Below are 18,824 nucleotides of genomic sequence, written 5' to 3'. Positions count from 1 at the left end.
AGTAAAAACAAGGATCAACCCATCTGCATTTTCATCTAACCAAATCTAAAACACGATTTTTTATAATGTATGAATATAAGAAATTATTTGATCTACATTACTCTTGTGCAATTTGTGAATGCAGAATCTTATTAGACCAATCTAGCTTTGTCATTGCCAAATCCATTGCATTTCACAGTTTTCACAAATCAAATTTAATTTCGGCAATATTATCATACTTGCATGCATGTAAGCAGGTTAAATAATGTTATGAACTACAGGGTGGCCCGTAAGTCCTTACCCATCCATATGTTATTATGTTATATTCAATTACGCATGTATTATAAATTTTTTCTTTTTTTCAGAGAAATATGGCTGATTTAAGCCCATTTACAATTGAAAATGTCTCACAGAACATGGCATCACATAATATTATGCAGTGAGAATGAGGGACAGCACACAGATATACTGGGCACATAAGATATATGGATGGGTAGGGACTTACAGGCCACCCTGTATTCATATGCCATGTATAATGTTTTACATACACATAACTAAAAAAACAATATGCACAGATTCCTGAAATCAATATTATAATCATCATTGAAAACACTAAGTAGATACTAAAATAATTACTTAAAAATATAAATAAGCATAAAAATTGTAAAAATGTACAAGTTTCAAGACATCCTAACATAAATTTATTATTCATTACATTTTTTACAGTCTGATGATTATAACTGTAATTACCACTTACAATACATACATCATCAATACAAATTTTTATAACAAGACAGGAAAATAATTTATTTTTTTATATTTCAAATCAATTTCAGAAGCAAATACACTTGAGCAAAAATAAATGTATCTAAAATTGTTATAAATTAAGCATAAATGTAATTCCCATTTATCAGTTTATGAAGGTCAAAGACTAGATTACAAACAGTTTAATATCACAATATTTCTTTGTAATGTAATTCTAATTAATCTTCCATCACAACAAAATGTAAATTTTAAACACTACACTCTATACTATTATTTATGATATCTAAGTAGAGTTAGGTGCAAACCTTACACAAGTAGTTAAAATGACAACATGGCTTGACACTCAATAAAAGGTTTTGATTTAAAGGAAGTGTACTTAACATGAACAAATTTCTAGGTAACTTTCTCTTTGATAGCAAGATTAATTTTATTTGACATTTAACAACTAACCAAGTAAAATATAATATACAACTCCTTGAAATAAACAAGGAAAACACTACAAAAAATTACAAATAAAAAATGAAAAAATCAAAGATGAAGGCTAAAGACAAATAACTATATTGTTACTCATTTAGACACACTATAAAATGTTGGCAATTTAAACATACTTCATGGAAAAGTCTTGTAATTCTAGATTAAACAGAGACTGAAATTACAATGGACTTCTCCTGCTTTGGGGTTTTGGAAATATGTTTGTCTTTCACACTGAAAATTCTTCCAAATACATTGTTTGGAAAACTAGCACATATAGGAAACTAGTCTCACCAATTTTACATAAAAGAATTGAACATATATGATTACAATAATTTATTATTATACTGTAAGCATATTTACAAACACAACTTGAGTTTTGCAAACAATAATAAAAAAATATCTTTAAGAATTGCTATTTGTATCTTCATGTTCAAAGCTTTGGACAAGGCATGGTTTAATTATTGTTACCTGATACAATCAGCACTTTAAGCACTTACCACTACCTATCCCTCCCTGTAGAATAGAAAGGGCATTTACAGACCCACAAATCAACTATTTGTGTTTACTTGAAAAGCTATTAGATAATTAAGAGAACAGTAGTATTTTAGAGTTGTACAAGGCAATGTACTTAGGTAGTTAGGAAGAAGAAAGACGTTTTAGGTCACTTATCAGTACACAAATGACCAGAAATGTTGAGGCAATAGGTAAGTTCAGTTTTCATACGAGAAATACATGAATAAAAATCATCACAGTATGGACGTATGCCACTTAAATGTTGAACTACGAAAACAACAAAAGTCCATAAAGTTTAAAATCCTCATGTTACATGGGGAAAATAGTTATATCTAGAGCTAAACCATGAATCTCTATTTCACAATAAACTTAATCCTAACTAGTTTGGAGACAGGTAGTAATTTTGCAATTTTATAATATTTACAACTAGTTAGCTAACAACAATAAAGAACAAACTTGTTTGGTGACAGGAATTTAAACTTGTGACTCTTAGACTGCAAGTGACCTTATCACCAGGTCATGTCAGACACTAGCTTAACCACAAATAACAAGTATAAATTATAGTTTTTGCAAAAATGTTACAACAACTAAAATTAGTTTCCTTGAACAAAGTAAAAACCACTTTTAAGAATGAAAAGTACAAAGAAGATAATTAAATAAATAAGTTCTGACATAGTTACATGAAAAATAAATTTATCTTTGTAATGCCAATACTAATGCCCAATGTTTCCAGTCACAAAACACAAATTTATGAATCAAAGACCAATTTTAAAAATTTTAGCTTATTTCGTTGTTTTTTTTTTTTTTTTGCTAAAGGTGCAAGAGCATTTCTGTCACAGAATATATGAGCTTTCGCAATTATCCAACTGCTGTGTATGTGTTAGTATTAGATTAGGATATAATAATAATCACATAAATTTAATGTTGCAATGAGCAGACTCAAAATTCCAACCAATACTGGACATGAGAGAATATGCATTTTGGCACACAGAGAAATATGTTTTGGATGTTGATATGTTTTGACATTTTCCCTCATACACTAAAAATCATATAGTAATTTATGAACTTCTAAACAAACAATGTGGATCTTAAACATAATAATAGCCTGTTCTCAAGACTTAAAATCTAAAATTATAATCTGCTATCAAACACAATTTTCTTGATTCTCATCCTTTGTGTCAGCTCTAACTGTGTTCACAACAGGATTCTGGGAATACATGAAGGTGGCATAAGAGACAATGGCAATAGAAAGTATGGTGAAAATGTCAATACTGATATCAAATATAATCCAACATAAAACAGCTGTGAAAACCAGTTCCAAGGCACTGGCAAAATTTTTAAGTATGGAGTTCAAATTTTTAAGAAACACTGAGGTAATGATACCACAACCACTTCCATTAAGAATGACAAGTATAATAAGAGGTTGAAGAGCTGAACTGACCACATTCACATTGAAGACATTCATTATTTCTCCTTTGAAGATAAGAACTAGAAAGTTACAGAGAATAGAGTCAAAGTACATGAAGATGTTTTGTATCATTAAATGAACATGGGCTCCAGTGTCTTTAAGTAGGTATTCATTATATACACCAGCAAAACAGGAACAAAAAACCTGCAAACACACAAGTAACAGTTGCATTAAGTTGAGCTGAGACAACTTAGCTTGATAACAAATGAGAATATGGTTTATAAATTTAGTAAGTGTTACGATAAATAATTAGATGCTAATATTCCAGGATTAACATGTTATAAAGGTTGGAAAACTATAAAGTAACTGTTTCAGACTTTCTTAGTTCAGTACATTAAAATACATTATTTACAACTGAACAGACTTTTGAAAAAGAGAGCTGGGTGATTAAGTGTTATTTGCTAATTGATTAATGTACAGTCCCATTTTTTTTTAATTTGTGAAGTTTCCTCAAACCAACTTTCATAATACTAATGAAATTTCTGTGTACAAACAAGTAATTATTATTCATAAAAGAATGACTTCAACAACAGCTGATGTTTTAGTTTCTACGGAAAAGTTGGAATCTGCACCATATTTGAGACAAATTCAATAAAATACAATTACTTGAAATACACAATCCTGAAATAAATTTGTTTTTATCCAGTGATATTTCAAACAACTGTGTATTAGGTCTTAGTGTTGTTGCTTGAAACATCAATGGATAAATTTTATTCTACTTAAGCATTGTGTTTTTACAGTGATTTATTTTGTTGCATTACTTATCTACAACAAAGTAGACTTACTCATATCAGAATGGGTTCCACAACACTACTGATGTTTTGTATACAACCATTTTTATTAAAATCAGATTAAGGTTCTAGTAAGGAATGGAAGTAGGACAAGGGAAGGTCAGTGAAAAAGGAAGGATCTGAGAAAACTGGAAAAGACAGGGGAATAAAAAACCTTGGAAAGAAAAATGTAGCTGATAAAGCCACCTGATAACCAGTAATAGTTAAAACCAAGAATCCATGGTTGAAGAAAAGAAGCATGTGAAAAAGGCTGAAAGGTGGGCCATAATAGGTTGGTTCAAAGGAAGAAAGTGACAAATGAACAAACATACAAAAATGACCACCTCCATTCAGGTAGTGAAATAAGTAAAAGGGTTACATTATCAAGAGAAACTAGTCCCAATGACAGTGGACTATATAAATTTCACATGTGAAGATGAAGGGACAACACTCCTGGATGAGAGAAAGATGTTGGAACAAGGAAGAGCATGAATAGGGTAGAGAAAGAGAGAGCTGGACACCAACTGATGAAGCAGAGGACACCAGGGTTGTGTAAGCCAAGGAGGTGTCACCAACAAGACTCAACATGGAGTTTCACACATCAAAACAAAAAAGAGTAGGTATACAGAAAAACATGAGACAAATCCTGGCTGAAAGCATCAACTATCAAGGCAAAAGAATTGGAAACTGAGGTTCAAAAGAGGGGAAGTATGGTGTTGAAAGAAGTACAGGCATGCCCAAATGAGAGCAAACCCAATGAGAAACCTTAAGAGTGGAAGTACCACTTCATAGGTAAAATCCTTTCAAATGAAAAAGGTAATTTACTACCAAGTTCAGACCTCACAATATAATAAGCTGTGAGACAAACCCAACAGGAATGAACACAAAACAGCAAGTCCAATGTATGGAAGCAAAACATTCTGGTATGGGTAACCTCTCGATAGTTCTTATAAGAAATAATCACGAAATCGTTGAAAAATTATGACCAACCAGTCTACAAAATTATGGAGAAATTGTGAACATGCCTGATATACAGCAATAAGTTTCACTATGTTGATGTGGAATGAACACTGTTCTGGAGTCAACATGCCTGAAGTCATGTCATATCATTCATAGGTGCATATGAACCCAACAGAAAAGTATCTTTGAAGAGAGACAGATCCAGTCAAGGGGTGGAAAAGGTATTGATATTGTTCTACCATCAACATAAGTCCTTGAGAACAGGAGAAGAGAGATGCACAGTAAAGGACAAGGGATCCTGAGTAAGGTTCCACTGGCACTGCAATGTTTACTGGTAAAGTCTCATGTGTGTACAGCCTAAAGAAATGGGTGGTTTCAGAGAAGCTAGACACCCCAAAGTGAAAAGAACTTTGTGCATAGGGTATAAATAAGAATAGCAAATATTGTTGATGAGACATTCCATTGCTCATAGGAGAAGTGAAGAATGCTGAGCCCTATATATGTAAAAATGGCTGGTTTGGGTTGAGAAAATTTGTATGTTGAAGAGCAAACAACAATTCAACCTTCTTCAGTCATTGTCAGGTTCACAAGGAAAGAAAGAGGTAACTGACTGATAGATGACCACATGTTTGAAGAGGGGTTGTGTAACTGAGTGTAGGAATGTAGAGAGCATGCTTAGATGTTTGATTATATTTATTAATATGGGTATAAAGGTGTTCTTTTGTATTGGTTTATTTTGTGCTTGAGTTGTTATACAAGCAAGGCTTCTTTAATTTTGCATTTGTTTATGTTTGTTTCTTTATTTAGTCTTTGGGTGCTTTCTATGGTTATGTTGTGTGTATTCAATTTGCAGTGTTCGAAAACGTGCAAAGGCAACTTTTTGTTATCTTTAAATCTAGTTTCCATTTTTCTACTTGTTTCTCCAATAAAGAAGTTGTGGCAGTTATCACAACAGAAAAGACACCAACAAGACAAACCAGTGACTAACCTCATAATTAACAGATCCAACCAACAATTAAACACAGATGAGAGACATCTACTTAACGAAGGACTAAACTTCGCAATACCATCAAGGTACATTCCAACCTTACAAATTAAAATATGTTTAGAAGACCTAGCCAGGAGACTTGTGATACTTTACACAGCAAACAAAATCAACTGAAAACAACCAACAGAAAGAAGACAACTTTGACAAGTTTTCTGACATCCAACAGCCAAACTTCCCAGAAAAAATTAAAAATTTATATTTTCCAGAAACACCTAAAAATAACATCTCAAACGATTTTTTCAAAGAATTTTCTCACAAAACCTAAAAAACAAACTTACAAAAAGACACATTAATTCCATTAAAAACCTGAAAAAAGACAAAAACATAAAAATTCTAAAAGCAGATAAAGGAAACACTATAGTCATAATGATCACGAATGAATACATCTAAAAGATGAAGAACATTCTATCAGACACAAACAAAATTAAACCAATACACACAAATTCAACAAAGACACATGAAATGCAACTAATCAAAATAATACTAAAAATGAAAAAAGCCAACACACATTCAAAATCACTGCATTCCTACCTACACAAGATTGACTGACTCACGCACACCACAAATATACAACATCCCCAAACCTCGTAAACCAGATTGTCTATTATGACCAATAATGTCAACATATGAATTGTTTAATTACAATTTTGGTAAATACATAGCATAAGCATTCTCCAAATATGTAACATCAGTCAGCTCATTCATCAAAGACTCTTTTAAGTACAGGTCTAATCTTAATCAACTTAATCATAAAGCCTTAATGGCCAGTTTCGATGTTATATCCTTCTTTACAGAAGTTCCAACTGTTGAAGCCTGTAAGATAGCCTTAGAACTCTATATCCGAGACCATAACCCATCAATAAACATTCCCAGCAACCAATTAGTCACTCTCATAGAATTCATCACGATGAAGACAAACTTCATGTTCAACAACCACAACTATATACAAACAAATGGCCTAAGCATGGGCAACCCAGTATCACCAGTTCTAGCCAATATTTTTAAGACACAAGTTGAAACACAAGTAACTAACACAGCATTACATCCACCACTATACTGGTACAGATATGTAGATGACACGATTGCGGAATTCACATCTACAGAACACACACTTAATTTTTTCATTCACATTAACTCTATACAATCCAACATTAACTTCACATGTGAACAGGAAGAAAGCAATCAAATATCATTTCTTGACCTCAAAATTACAAGAACCGATACACAATTTAAAACAGAAACCCACCGAAAAATCACCCATACTGGACTATACATTCCTTGGGACTCAGCACATGAAAGAAAACAAAAACTCAATATACTAAGAAACCAAATAAACACAGCCATAAAACTATGCTCACCAGATAAAATTAACGATGAATTAGACAAAATAAAACAATACTTCATCAACATCAATAAGTTTCCTTCACAAACTGTAGAAAACATTATACGCACACACCTAGACAGAAAGCAAAATCAACCAACAAAAGTAAATATATCCCACGAATTAAAAATCACGAAAGCATATATGGCTGCATACCATATATTCCTGACATAAGCAGAAAAATAACCAACATTTGGCAAAAACTAGTAACAAAATATGACATTTCAGTTAATTCCAAATTTATTCAAAAACTAGGCACAAAACTAAGGTCTATATTAAGTAAAAACTATACTGACAAACACAACACCAACATTATTTATAAAATACAATGTGATAACTTCCCATACTTCCATATTGGAGAAACAAGTAGAAAAATGGAAACCAGATTCAAAGAACACAAAAAGTCACCTTCACACATTTTCAAACACTGCAAATCATATAAACACAACATAGCCATAGAAAACACTCAAATACTAAATAAAGAAACAAACATAAATGCATAAATGCAAAATTAAAGAAGCCCAAAATAAACCAATACAAAGGAACACCTTTATACCAATATTAATAAATATAATCAAACATCTAAGCATGCCCTCTATATTCCTACACTCAGTTACACAATCCCCTTCAAACATGTGGTCAGCTATCAGTCAGTTATCTCTTTCTTTCCTTGTGAACCTGAAGATGACTGAAGGTCAAAAGATTGTTCGCTCCTCTACATAAAAATTTTCTCAACCTAAACCAGCCATTTTGACATATATATTTTTCTCTACAAGTGGGTAATCTCATCATCACTGATTAATGCTGAGCCCTAATAAAGTGGGAGTTGAAAAACATACCTAGATGTACCAAATACTGGATAGGTGTGAAAAAAGGACTTGACAGGCTTGAAAAGCCAACCCAAAAGTGCATCCATATGCAGAACAATACAAGTTTGAGAGCAGGAGTCCTTCCAAGAAGGGACAAGAAGTTTATCATCCATGTAAAAATAGAACCTTGGTACTAATTTGCAAATATGGTGGGCATATGTCTCTCTGAATTTACTGAAGAAAAAGGGAGCAGAGCAATGTGGAAAGGAAGAGCAATAAGCTAGAAGAGTTAATCTTTCCCTAAAGAACCAAGTAATGAAAAGAAGTCGGTTGAGAGACAAGAGGTACATAACCAGATGCCAGTCCCAAGTCTCACCAGGAACCACAAACAAGAGAAGGGGTACGTACCTCTCAATGGCATTCATGGACAACAGATCTGAGACTGCATCCTTAAGATGCTAAAGTGGGATCACAGAGAAGAGGAAAGGGAACTGGAAATGGGTAAGAGAAGTTGAGAGAGAGTCTATAGGTGAAAACATGAAGAACCTATCTGTTAACCAAAAGTATAGGCCAAAGATTGGTTAAGATAAACAGGCCCCCACACCTGACAGGATAGTCACTAAAAAGATTATTCTAACATCAGAAACAAGCAAGACTGCAAGAACAATAGGGCAGAGAAACAGGAATGGAGAGAGGAGACATGAATACAGCATGCATAAAAGCAGAAACAGAAGGGCAAGGTTGAAAAAGACATGAAAACCCATACAGACAATGAAGGCTGATGCCAGGTCAACTTGGTCCATATCATCAGAATCAGGAACACCTCCAAGACTTTTTGGTGAAGCATGAGAGAAGCATACATTTGCTATGATAGCATCCTATCCAAAAAATCTTGAAAGCAGAGGGAACAGAGGAGAAGAGGTACAGGGCATAGCAGTGAAAAGAAAGCAAACCTCTCCAGAGAACCCCAATGGAACATGAGAGAGTGCCTGAGAAATAACTAAAGTTAGTCAAGATAATGCAAGAAGATGGTAGGTAAAAGACAAAGGTGTGAAAATTGGGTCCTCAAATGAGAAAGACATTCCAGAGACTGGGAATTAAGGAATGGACACTTGTTCAGAAACTATTGCAAATCCCAAATAATTAACAATTTTTTAAACATCTTTTACAAGCAATGCCAAAGAAAATAATAAATTCAAGTGTTCTAGGGGGAAATACTGTGTAAGGAGGTTATGTTGTCCTTCTATTGGTGAAGGGTTATTTATCATTACAAAATAATAACATCATACACTAGTGCCATTCACATTAAATTTTTTTTTCAGGTTAGAGGTACCTCAAGGAAACTGGAATGCCAATCTAATAGGCAGATGCACATAGGTTTGGTTTGTTTTGAATTTTGCACAAAGCTCCACGAGGGCTATCTGCACTAGCTGTCCCTAATTTTGCAGTGTAAGACCAGAGAGAAGGTAGCTAGTCATCATCACCCACTGACATCTCTTTGGTTACTCTTTTACCAAAGAATAAGGGGATTGACTGTCACATTATAACAGTCCCATGGCTAAAAAAGCGAGTATGTTTGGTGTGATGGGGATGCACATAAAAATCAAGCTATTCTAAATGAAGAGGTAAGTTTTCATCTTGAAATAAAATACCCTATTGATCACTCCTTTATTTATGCCATTTATACCACTGACATAAATAAAAACCAAGTGCAATGGCCTTAATAATGAGCCCTGAAGTATCTCACTTATGATATTTATCCAAGTTCAACCCATTCACTGCGGCTGATAAATATACATTTCAGCCATAGTGAATGAGTTAACTGAACTCCACTTATAACAACCCTCTGCTTTCTTCCATCTAGCCAATATTCTGTCCAAGGAGCAAACCTATCTTCCACACTTCCTGAAAATCCAGATGTACCAAATTCATGCCAAAACTCTTTAAAGGATGTCAGAATATTAATACAAAAATTTTCCACTGACTATCAACAAAATTTTAAATTTTATTACATGAATTTGTGAAAGATTTTTTATCAGACTTATAAACTTTCTCCACCACTTATGTATAATTACTGGGACACTTTTATCATCTTCATTGGAAGGAAGAGTAACTTTAGTCAACTGCCAAGCTTCTTGAACTTGCCCACTGTTCAAGGACAAAGAAAACGTAACAGAAAAATACTAATATTGTGCCTATAAAAATATGCAGTTTTTCTCATACCAGAATAACTTTCATGACACTACTGTTATTTTAGTTGCCTAGTATCATATATATGTTTCTAACCATTTCAAAATAGCTTTCATAACTTAGAACTAGATTTCAAACTGTTAAACCAAGCACTTATATAATTGTTTAAAAATGAATATACGTCAAGGTTATCACAAACTTCCCTTCTTAACTTTTCCAAAATATAGTACATTCCAAATTTTAGTTTCTTTCCAGGCAAGAGGAAAAAACACAAAAAAATGACATTTTTTTGGTGCAATGAAAGGTTAAATATTTATTATTATTTAACTACCAAATGGTTTTGGTAAGACAGTTACCATTTTCAGGGCTAATATCTACAATGTTAAATTTGAATGTATTAAACTACAAACCTTTTCTGACCTTGTTTTTCAAAATGAACTTACCTATTATCATTTTTTTTTTAATCTCAGAAAAAGAATAAATTTTTCTTAATATCTGTCAGAATTGTTCTTATCACTTGTTATAAAAATCCTAGTGTATTCTGAAAGAACTCACTTGGACAAGAATTAACATCAGGTTGAAGTTCAAGTGTAGCTTTAAAAAAGACGACATTTCTACATCAGAACTTTCAGTAACTGATGTTTTTGGGTGAGAAACCTTCAGCTGTTTAATGATGCATCCACATGTCAGCAGAATAAGAGATATCCACTGCTTTTTGCTTAAATGCTTCTTGAAAAGTATCTAACAGAGTAAAATATTTATATACAGAAAACATTTAGTGTTAGAAAAACCTATCAATACAAACAAGGACTTCAGGTTTCCTTTCACTTAATTTTGTTTTGAATGTTATTTTAACAATGTATAGAAAAATCAATAAAACTTAAACAGATCATATTAAAATTATTTCCATACACTTAAATTTCACTTCAGGATCCAGGAAATTAGTAGGTAAAACTTATTAGGAAAAAATATTCTAAACAGAAATGTACCCAGTTGACATTAAAAGAATTACCTAAATTTAACACAAAACCCTCAACTAAAAATACAGACAAACATTTATCATGATGAAGTTTCTACAGCAAGAATTTACCTAACTCACATTACCAAACTAAATCCTCATTAAGAACATTTAACTTTATATTCCTTAATTTACTGACAAAACATACAATTGTAGCCATAGCTTTTCATATTTCAACTTAGACATTCATAAAGTTCAAAAGTGGGAGTTTTCATGAGATGTAATAAACTGTCTAGAAAATTGGAAAAATGATCTAAATGATATGAAAATAAAAGTTAAATGACTTTGCAAAACACCTTTTATCAGATTGTCAAAAATCTTTTCCCACCACTGATGTAAGACTAATAGGCCTATAATTACTGGGAAAATTGTCATCAATTTCCTTGAAAAGTATAACAACATTAGCCAACCTCAAATCTTGTAGTGCTCACCCACTATTCAAAGACTTGGAAAAAGTAATAGCAACACAATATATATCTCTTATACAACCAAGTACTTTCACTACTAGCAGAATAAACTTTCATGACACTACTGGATTTTAGTAATCTACTAAAAATACTTTTCTAACCATATCAGAACAGCTTTGATTTGTCTGATATCAAATATTTTTAGAAAATCAAAGTAGCTTTCACAACTCAGAACTGACATGATGACTGCATGATGTCTGAAATTGTCTAGAATTGGGTAAAAGATCTAAATTATATAAAAATATTAAACAACATTAAACTACCATTGTATTAATTATTGAGTTAGCAAGTGTTTTATTTGTTTATTTGTTACTTCAATTTGTATTTTGTTTACATTCTAAGAAGTACTAAATATACAGAAATTAGCAACCAAATAAATGACAACCATTCTTTGTGAAGTGAGATATATTGCTAGGTGAACTAGTGGCAAAAAAAGTGATACACTTTCCTTTTCATTAAATGAAATGGGTTTTGCAGACAAAAGATTTTAGAAAATAGAAACTGTTCCCAAACACTGAAATGGAAAGGAAAACATCCATTTACTTAATAAATCATGGATATGATATTCTGATCATAAGAATGCTCCACTTGTTCCAACTCAGATAACATGTGCATTACCAAAAAAAACCAGTTCATAAGTCAATAAATTCATCAACATGAGCATTGAAGATAAAGTTTTGATGTGATGCAATAAGTGCATAACATCCAGAATTTTCTCAAAAGTTTGGATAATCTGAATGACATAGAATTGCCAATTAGACTGGAGCAGACAAGATGTAAGACTAATTACTGAGTTAGGGCATGTGTTAGTGAGTTTGTTACTTGAGGTTTGGGTTTCTGTTCCAACAAGGTACTAGAGTTATGAGAGAAGTTGATAAGCATCATCAGTGAAGTTAAGCCTATCATTTGATAAAGTGCATAACTTGTGGTACAAGAAATATAATGGTTTTAATAGGTAGTTTGAACTTTGCATTCCTTTTACCAAATGATCCAAAAGAACCAATGCAACAACAGGATTCATAACAATATTAAACTACCCATATCTCTATGGACATCCCTGGGTGCAACATGAATCTCTAGGTCTCAATGCACAGAAGTGGAGCACACTTATTTTGAAATATATGAAACATCATACCCTGGATAGGACCACAAAGTCAACATCTGGATCCCACTATATGGAAGTGGACTGCATACAGATTGGTTAGTTGGTTGAAAACGTCCAGTAAAAAGGTAGAAGTAAAGTATATGTAGTAAGATTCATAAAATGAAATGAAGGCAAAACAAAACAACATTTAAAAACATAAATAGCATAAAACCAATGGTGACATCCAGTATACAATGTTAAGAAAGAAACTACAGTAAGAGAAGTTGTAAAGGACTTTCTGTAGCATAATGGTAATTATCACAACCTGCCAGGAAGACTAACAGGTAAGTACAAGAACCACAGTCAGTCACCTGAAGTTGGCCTTTCCAGTCCTGGTTCCGGGTTATGTGTCATTATGGCAAGTATCAAAAGTAAAGTAATAAAAGTGTTAAAAAACATGCAGCAAAATTGTAATAATAACTCACCAGGATGACTAAAGGGTCGTTTAAACAGATTGTTTAAACAGCAGCATTACTCACCTGAAGTTGGACTTTCCAGTCCTGGTGTCGAGTTATTTAATGTTACGGCCATTTTCTGCTTTTCAAATCGAACTATAGAGATTGTGATTCTTAAAAGGGAATGACATTAAAAAAGGTTTAATATATAAATTTAGAACACTTAAATGACATAAAAAGATTAATGGCCTTTAAAAAACAAAAAACTTTATCAAGGTGGACAGTGTAACCATCACCAATGACACTGTCTACTGTTACGAACAAACCTTGGGTCCAAACAATGTTAAAATAGAGCCGTCTTTGACTGTCATAACGATGGCAAGAAAATAAGATGTGGCTTATAGTGACCTGAGTGTCACACAAACTACACACTGGTGCATTAGTTCCAGATAAAAGAAAATGATGAGTTAAGAAACTGTGACCAATGCATAGTCTAGTTAGAACAACTTCCTCATTCTGGTCCTTACAGAAGCAAGACAATCAAAGTCCAGTATTGAGTTTTATTTGGAAAAGCTTGTTTTCGTATTGCTCATTCCAAGTCGACTGCCAGCTGGCACGGAGTTGAGCCTTGCATACAGGACAATAGTCCATGAATGGAATGGGCACAGTGGTGATAGTGCCAGAGCAGATAGATTAAGCTGCCATGTCTGCAAGCTCGATCCTGTGAATACCATCATGGCCTGGTATCCAGAAAAACTGGACAGAAGTAGATGTTAATGAGAAATGGGCCAGTCGGTTTTGAATATCAGTGATAACAGGGTGTGACCAACGTGAAGGGATTCCAGGGCCAGTATAGAACTAAGTGAGTCAGTATAAATAGTGCAGTTGGAGTACTGCTTAGCTTCAATATGATCCAGGGCAAGAGACATGGCATACAGTTCAGCAGTGAACACAGAAGCTGTAGAGGGGATTCTGTGTACAACCACCAAACCACAACAAACCATGGCAGATCCTACACAGTCACCTGATTTCGTACCATCTGTATAAATTGGAATGGAAAGATTGTTCGGAAAATTGTTCAGTAAATAAAAGATGGTACTTTCAATTGGGAGTATCTGCTTTTCTGAGATAATTTAAAGAAAGGTCACATTTGGAAACTGTAATAAGCCATGGTGGGATGGGCTAACCAGTGGATTCTGCAATGTTATTCAAGGACAGACCCAATTTATCCAATTGCACCTGGACATGAAGGCCAAAAGGAGCTATGGCAGATCATCTGTTCTGAAAAAGCATGGCCCATCGAGGAAGGAAAAAAATACCCCAGGTAGGATGCTTTGGTAAGGAACGAAGTTTTGAAGAATATAGTAAAGACAGTTGCAAACAGCGCAGGTACAAAGAAGGTTCATGAGATTCTATGTGTAAGCTCTGAACTGGGGAGGTGCAGAAAGCCCCACTGCAAAGATGAAGTCCTTCATGATGAATGGGGTCCAGCATCTTTGAGACGAGGATCTGCCAGAGCCATAGACCAGTGATATAAAGTAGTTGAGTTTCAATCGAATAAGAGCACAATATATCTTTTGAAGAATATAGTAAAGACAGTTGCAAACAGCACAGGTGCAAAGAAGGTTCATGAGATTCTATGTGTAAGCTCTGAACTGGGGAGGTGCAGAAAGCCCCACTGCAAAGATGAAGTCCATAATGAATGGGGTCCAGCATCTTTGAGACGAGGATCTGCCAGAGCCATAGACCAGTGATATAAAGTAGTTGAGTTTCAATCGAATAAGAGCACAATATCTCTTTAGCATAAAACAGCGATCCACTCCCCAACTGATGGTAGAGAGGAAACGGAGAATGTTCAGTTCTCTCGTGCACTTGACCTGAAGCTGCTTAATGTGTGGTATAAAGGTCAGTTTATAGTCAAAGATAAGACTAAAGAACTTGGTCTCAGGTACCACAGGCTGTGAAACTTCACCGATACAGAATTCAGGATCAGGGTGCATACTCCGTTGGCGGCAAAAGTGCATGCAAACGGTTTTAGAGAGAAAAATTAAAGCCGTTTGCTGTAGTCCACTTCAGTGCAAGATTGAGGGAAGTTTGTAGTTGCCGCTCAATATATCCCGTGTTCGACAACTGACATGAGATGTGAATGTCGTCGACATAGAGCCCGTTTGCAACAGTGAGAGGGAGCTGTTCAGTGACGGCATTAATGTTTATACTGAAAAGTGTGATATTCAAAACACAGCCCTGAGGGCCTCCAAGTTCCTGTAGAAAAGAACGGCAAAGTGTTGAACCGACACAACTTGGAATTTCCTGTCCATAAAAATTTTTTAATAAAAATGGGTAAATGGCCATGTAACCCATATACATATGGAGAGCTCACAAAATGCCATACCTCCATGTTGTACCATAAGCCTTCTCAATGTCAAAGAAAATTGATACAAGATGTTGTCATTTGAGAAAGGCTTTTCTGATTAATGTTTCAAGTCAAATCAGGTGGTCCATAGTGGAGTGTTGTCATCGGAACCCACACTGAATGGGCGAGAGGAGGTTGTTTGATTCAAAGAACCAAAGAAGACAAGCATTAACAATCTTCTCTAAGGTATAACAGAGACAGCTCGACAAAGCAATTGGACAGTATTTTGAAGGAATCTTGGGATCTTTCCCAGGCTTAGAGTAAGGTAAGATAATAGCCTGGTGCCAGGCAGTAGGAAAAACATTCTCCTGCCAGATCCAGTTAAAAACACTTAGATGAATATCAAGAGAAGCAGGAGGGAGATGGCACAGCATGTCATAGTGTACATCATCTGATCCAACCGATGTACTGCCAGATCGATGAAGGGCCAGTGTCATTTCCACCAGTGTAATGGGATGATTATAGTCACAGAGACAATCAGTTCAAAAGGAAAGAGGTGAACCCTCTGCCCAAGTCTTGATGGCCAAGAAGGTGGAGGAGCAAGCAGAAGTGCTAGATATCTGGCGAAAGCTTTCACCTAGAGTATCGGCAATGCTTCAGACATCAGCTACTTCTTGGCCATCAGAGAGTAAGATCGAGAGGGGGACAGAATTATAGTGCCCACTGACCTTTCGAAACCTGTCCCATATGACCTTGGACTGGTAGTAGAAGATATGCCAGTTGTAAATTTAATCCAAGATTCCTTCTAGCTTTGATATCTTACCCACCTAGCATGTGCACGAGCCCACTGGAAGTGATGTGTTTTGAAAGTGTGGATATCTATGGAAAGTATTCTGTGCCATGTGGCAGGCAGGATTCCACCATGGACGAGGATATAATGGAAAATGTGTCGAGGTTTTAGGAATATATAGAGCAGCTGCTTGTATAATACAGTCAGTTACTGCTGCCACACAATCGTCTATTGATGGCTGACAGATGATGGCAGGATCAAGTTCTGCGAGAGTAGTGAAAGTGGACCAGTTTGCTCAATCCAGCTTCCACCAGGGCATGCGGGTTGGGCGGTATTGACTACGGCCAATCTTTCTCAAAAGTATAGGAAAATGATCACTGCCTCGTGGATTATTATCAACCCTCCATGAAAAATGAGAGAATAATGAAGGGGAGCAAACCGAGAGATCACTAGCAGTGAAGGATTGACTAGGTTTGTGAAAATAAATGGAAGAACCAGTATTGAAAAGAAAAAGGTTGTGGTCAGAGAGCATACGCTCTACAGAGCGACCTCTCCTGTCAATAAGGGCACTTCCCCAGAGAGAATGATGTCCATTAAAGTACCCTAGGGTTAGAAAGGGAGACGACAACTGTTCAAAGAGAGCATCAAGGTCTGATTGATCACATGTCTCTCCAGGTGACAGGTAGAGAGAACAAACAGTGATGGTATGACCCAAGGAAACACAGATGGCTACAGCCTCCAAGGGTGTGTTGAGTGACAAAAATAGGGTGGGTACATGCTGACAAACCAACAGAGCCACCCCTCCATGTACTCGTCCATCACACAGCATGTCATTTCTGTACAGAGAAAATGGAGGATGCGAAGGAATGGATCTCTTGCATCTTGAGGTGGGAGTAAATGATGCATCTGAAGAAATGCCTGTACCTGGAACCAAAGGATGTGGATCTTGGGGTTTGTTGGAATGTATGGGAAAAACAGAGATGGGTGTAGAATTTGATTCATCAACTTTTTTAACCATGGAAGTCAAAAGGCTTTTCATTTGTTTTGAGAATGATTCTCTTGGAGGCACAAAGAGATCTGTCTGGACTCCCACTGTAGTTGTGGAATGAAGTGCTGCAGCATATGTACAAGATGAAGTGATGGACAGCAATTTCTGAGCTTCAGGATAAATAACGTTATGAGTCATTTTCAAATGCTGCACCTCTTTTTCCTCCAACCATTTATGGCAAGAAAGTAGGAAGGGTGAGAACCATTGCAGTTGACACAATGTGGGTCCGTTCCACATTCATAAGCATTGTGGTCCTTGCCACCAGAACGAGCACGTATCCTGGAACCACGACACGATGTTTTTGAGTGACTGAACCTCTGACACTGGAAACATCGGAGAGGGTTTGGAATGTACAGTCACACCTAGCAATTTAGATAACTTACCTTGATGGTGGCAGGTGCATGTGGTGATGTAAATGTAAAATGAGGATATTCGTCGGCAGTGTAACTCCATCTTTGCGAGTGGAGATGCACCTCACTGCAGAAACTCCTTAAGTGGAGAAACCAGAGAGAATCTCTGACTCAGGGATGTTCTTCAAATCCCTTTCAACAACAACTCCTCATGATGAATTTAAAGTTGCATGAGGTGTAACCTCAGTATGTATTTCCCCATTCGCCTTTGAATTCAAGAGGAGTTCACTGTGTTGGGATGTGGATGTTTCAACCAATATATCTCCAGGTCGAAGGTTCTTTACTGAATTTGTAGAGCCAACAATCCCTCCAGTCCCTTCTGAATAAAAAAGGGGGACATTTGCCCTAAAGGTTCCTCTGAAAGAGAATGTAGGATGAGAAAATTGTTGAAACTTGCTGATCAGAGTCTTCAAGATGTAGTCGTTTACCTGTTGACTGTTTTTTCACTATTTTATTTAAATTTTTATTTGGAAGATCCATAGGAAGAAAGAAATGTCATTGCCCACTGACCCCACCCACCCATGGAGCCCTCTGAGGAGACGCACTACAATGTCAAGGAAGGAAACTGCAGCAATGCCAGGGTTTCGTGAACACTATACACAAACACCAGCATCAGACACAATGTCCACAACACCTGTTGAGAACTACCAACACTGGCACTTTGTTGACCCTAACCCAAGTGGACCAGCTGACAAATCCAAGGGGAGCCACCCAAAGGCTGCCCGTCTACAGGAATTCAAGGCCAAAGTAGTGTGTTGGGATTGGACCCCTCAACCACCAGGATCTTCTCCTCCCCTTCATGGGTCACCACTCACAGCAAACATGTGGGTGGATGTTTAGAT

The 18,824-nt window shown here is 35.5% G+C and overlaps 1 protein-coding gene across 3 annotated transcripts in view; it reads right to left on the bottom strand.

The window, feature by feature from the left end:
- Window positions 1-657: 657 nt before the first annotated feature.
- senju (UDP-galactose transporter senju) overlaps window positions 658-18,824 on the bottom strand; it is a 40,075-nt gene continuing 21,908 nt past the window's right edge. For 2 of the 3 annotated variants that reach the window (XM_076464585.1, XM_076464586.1), the window contains exons 5-6: window positions 10,913-11,098; window positions 658-3,343 (exon numbers count right to left, since the gene is read on the bottom strand). In XM_076464585.1, coding sequence (XP_076320700.1) covers window positions 2,876-3,343; window positions 10,913-11,098 — 654 coding nt within the window. In that variant the 3' untranslated portion in view covers window positions 658-2,875. Of the gene's footprint in view, window positions 3,344-8,033; window positions 10,316-10,912; window positions 11,099-18,824 lie in introns of those variants that run through there. The other variant, XM_076464587.1, reaches the window with a different exon arrangement.

This window comes from Tachypleus tridentatus, chromosome 10, assembly GCF_004210375.1.
Source record: "Tachypleus tridentatus isolate NWPU-2018 chromosome 10, ASM421037v1, whole genome shotgun sequence".
Lineage (NCBI taxonomy): Eukaryota > Metazoa > Arthropoda > Merostomata > Xiphosura > Limulidae > Tachypleus > Tachypleus tridentatus.
The sequence above is the reverse complement of the archived record's forward strand: the minus strand, read 5'-3'. Positions and strand labels throughout refer to the sequence as shown.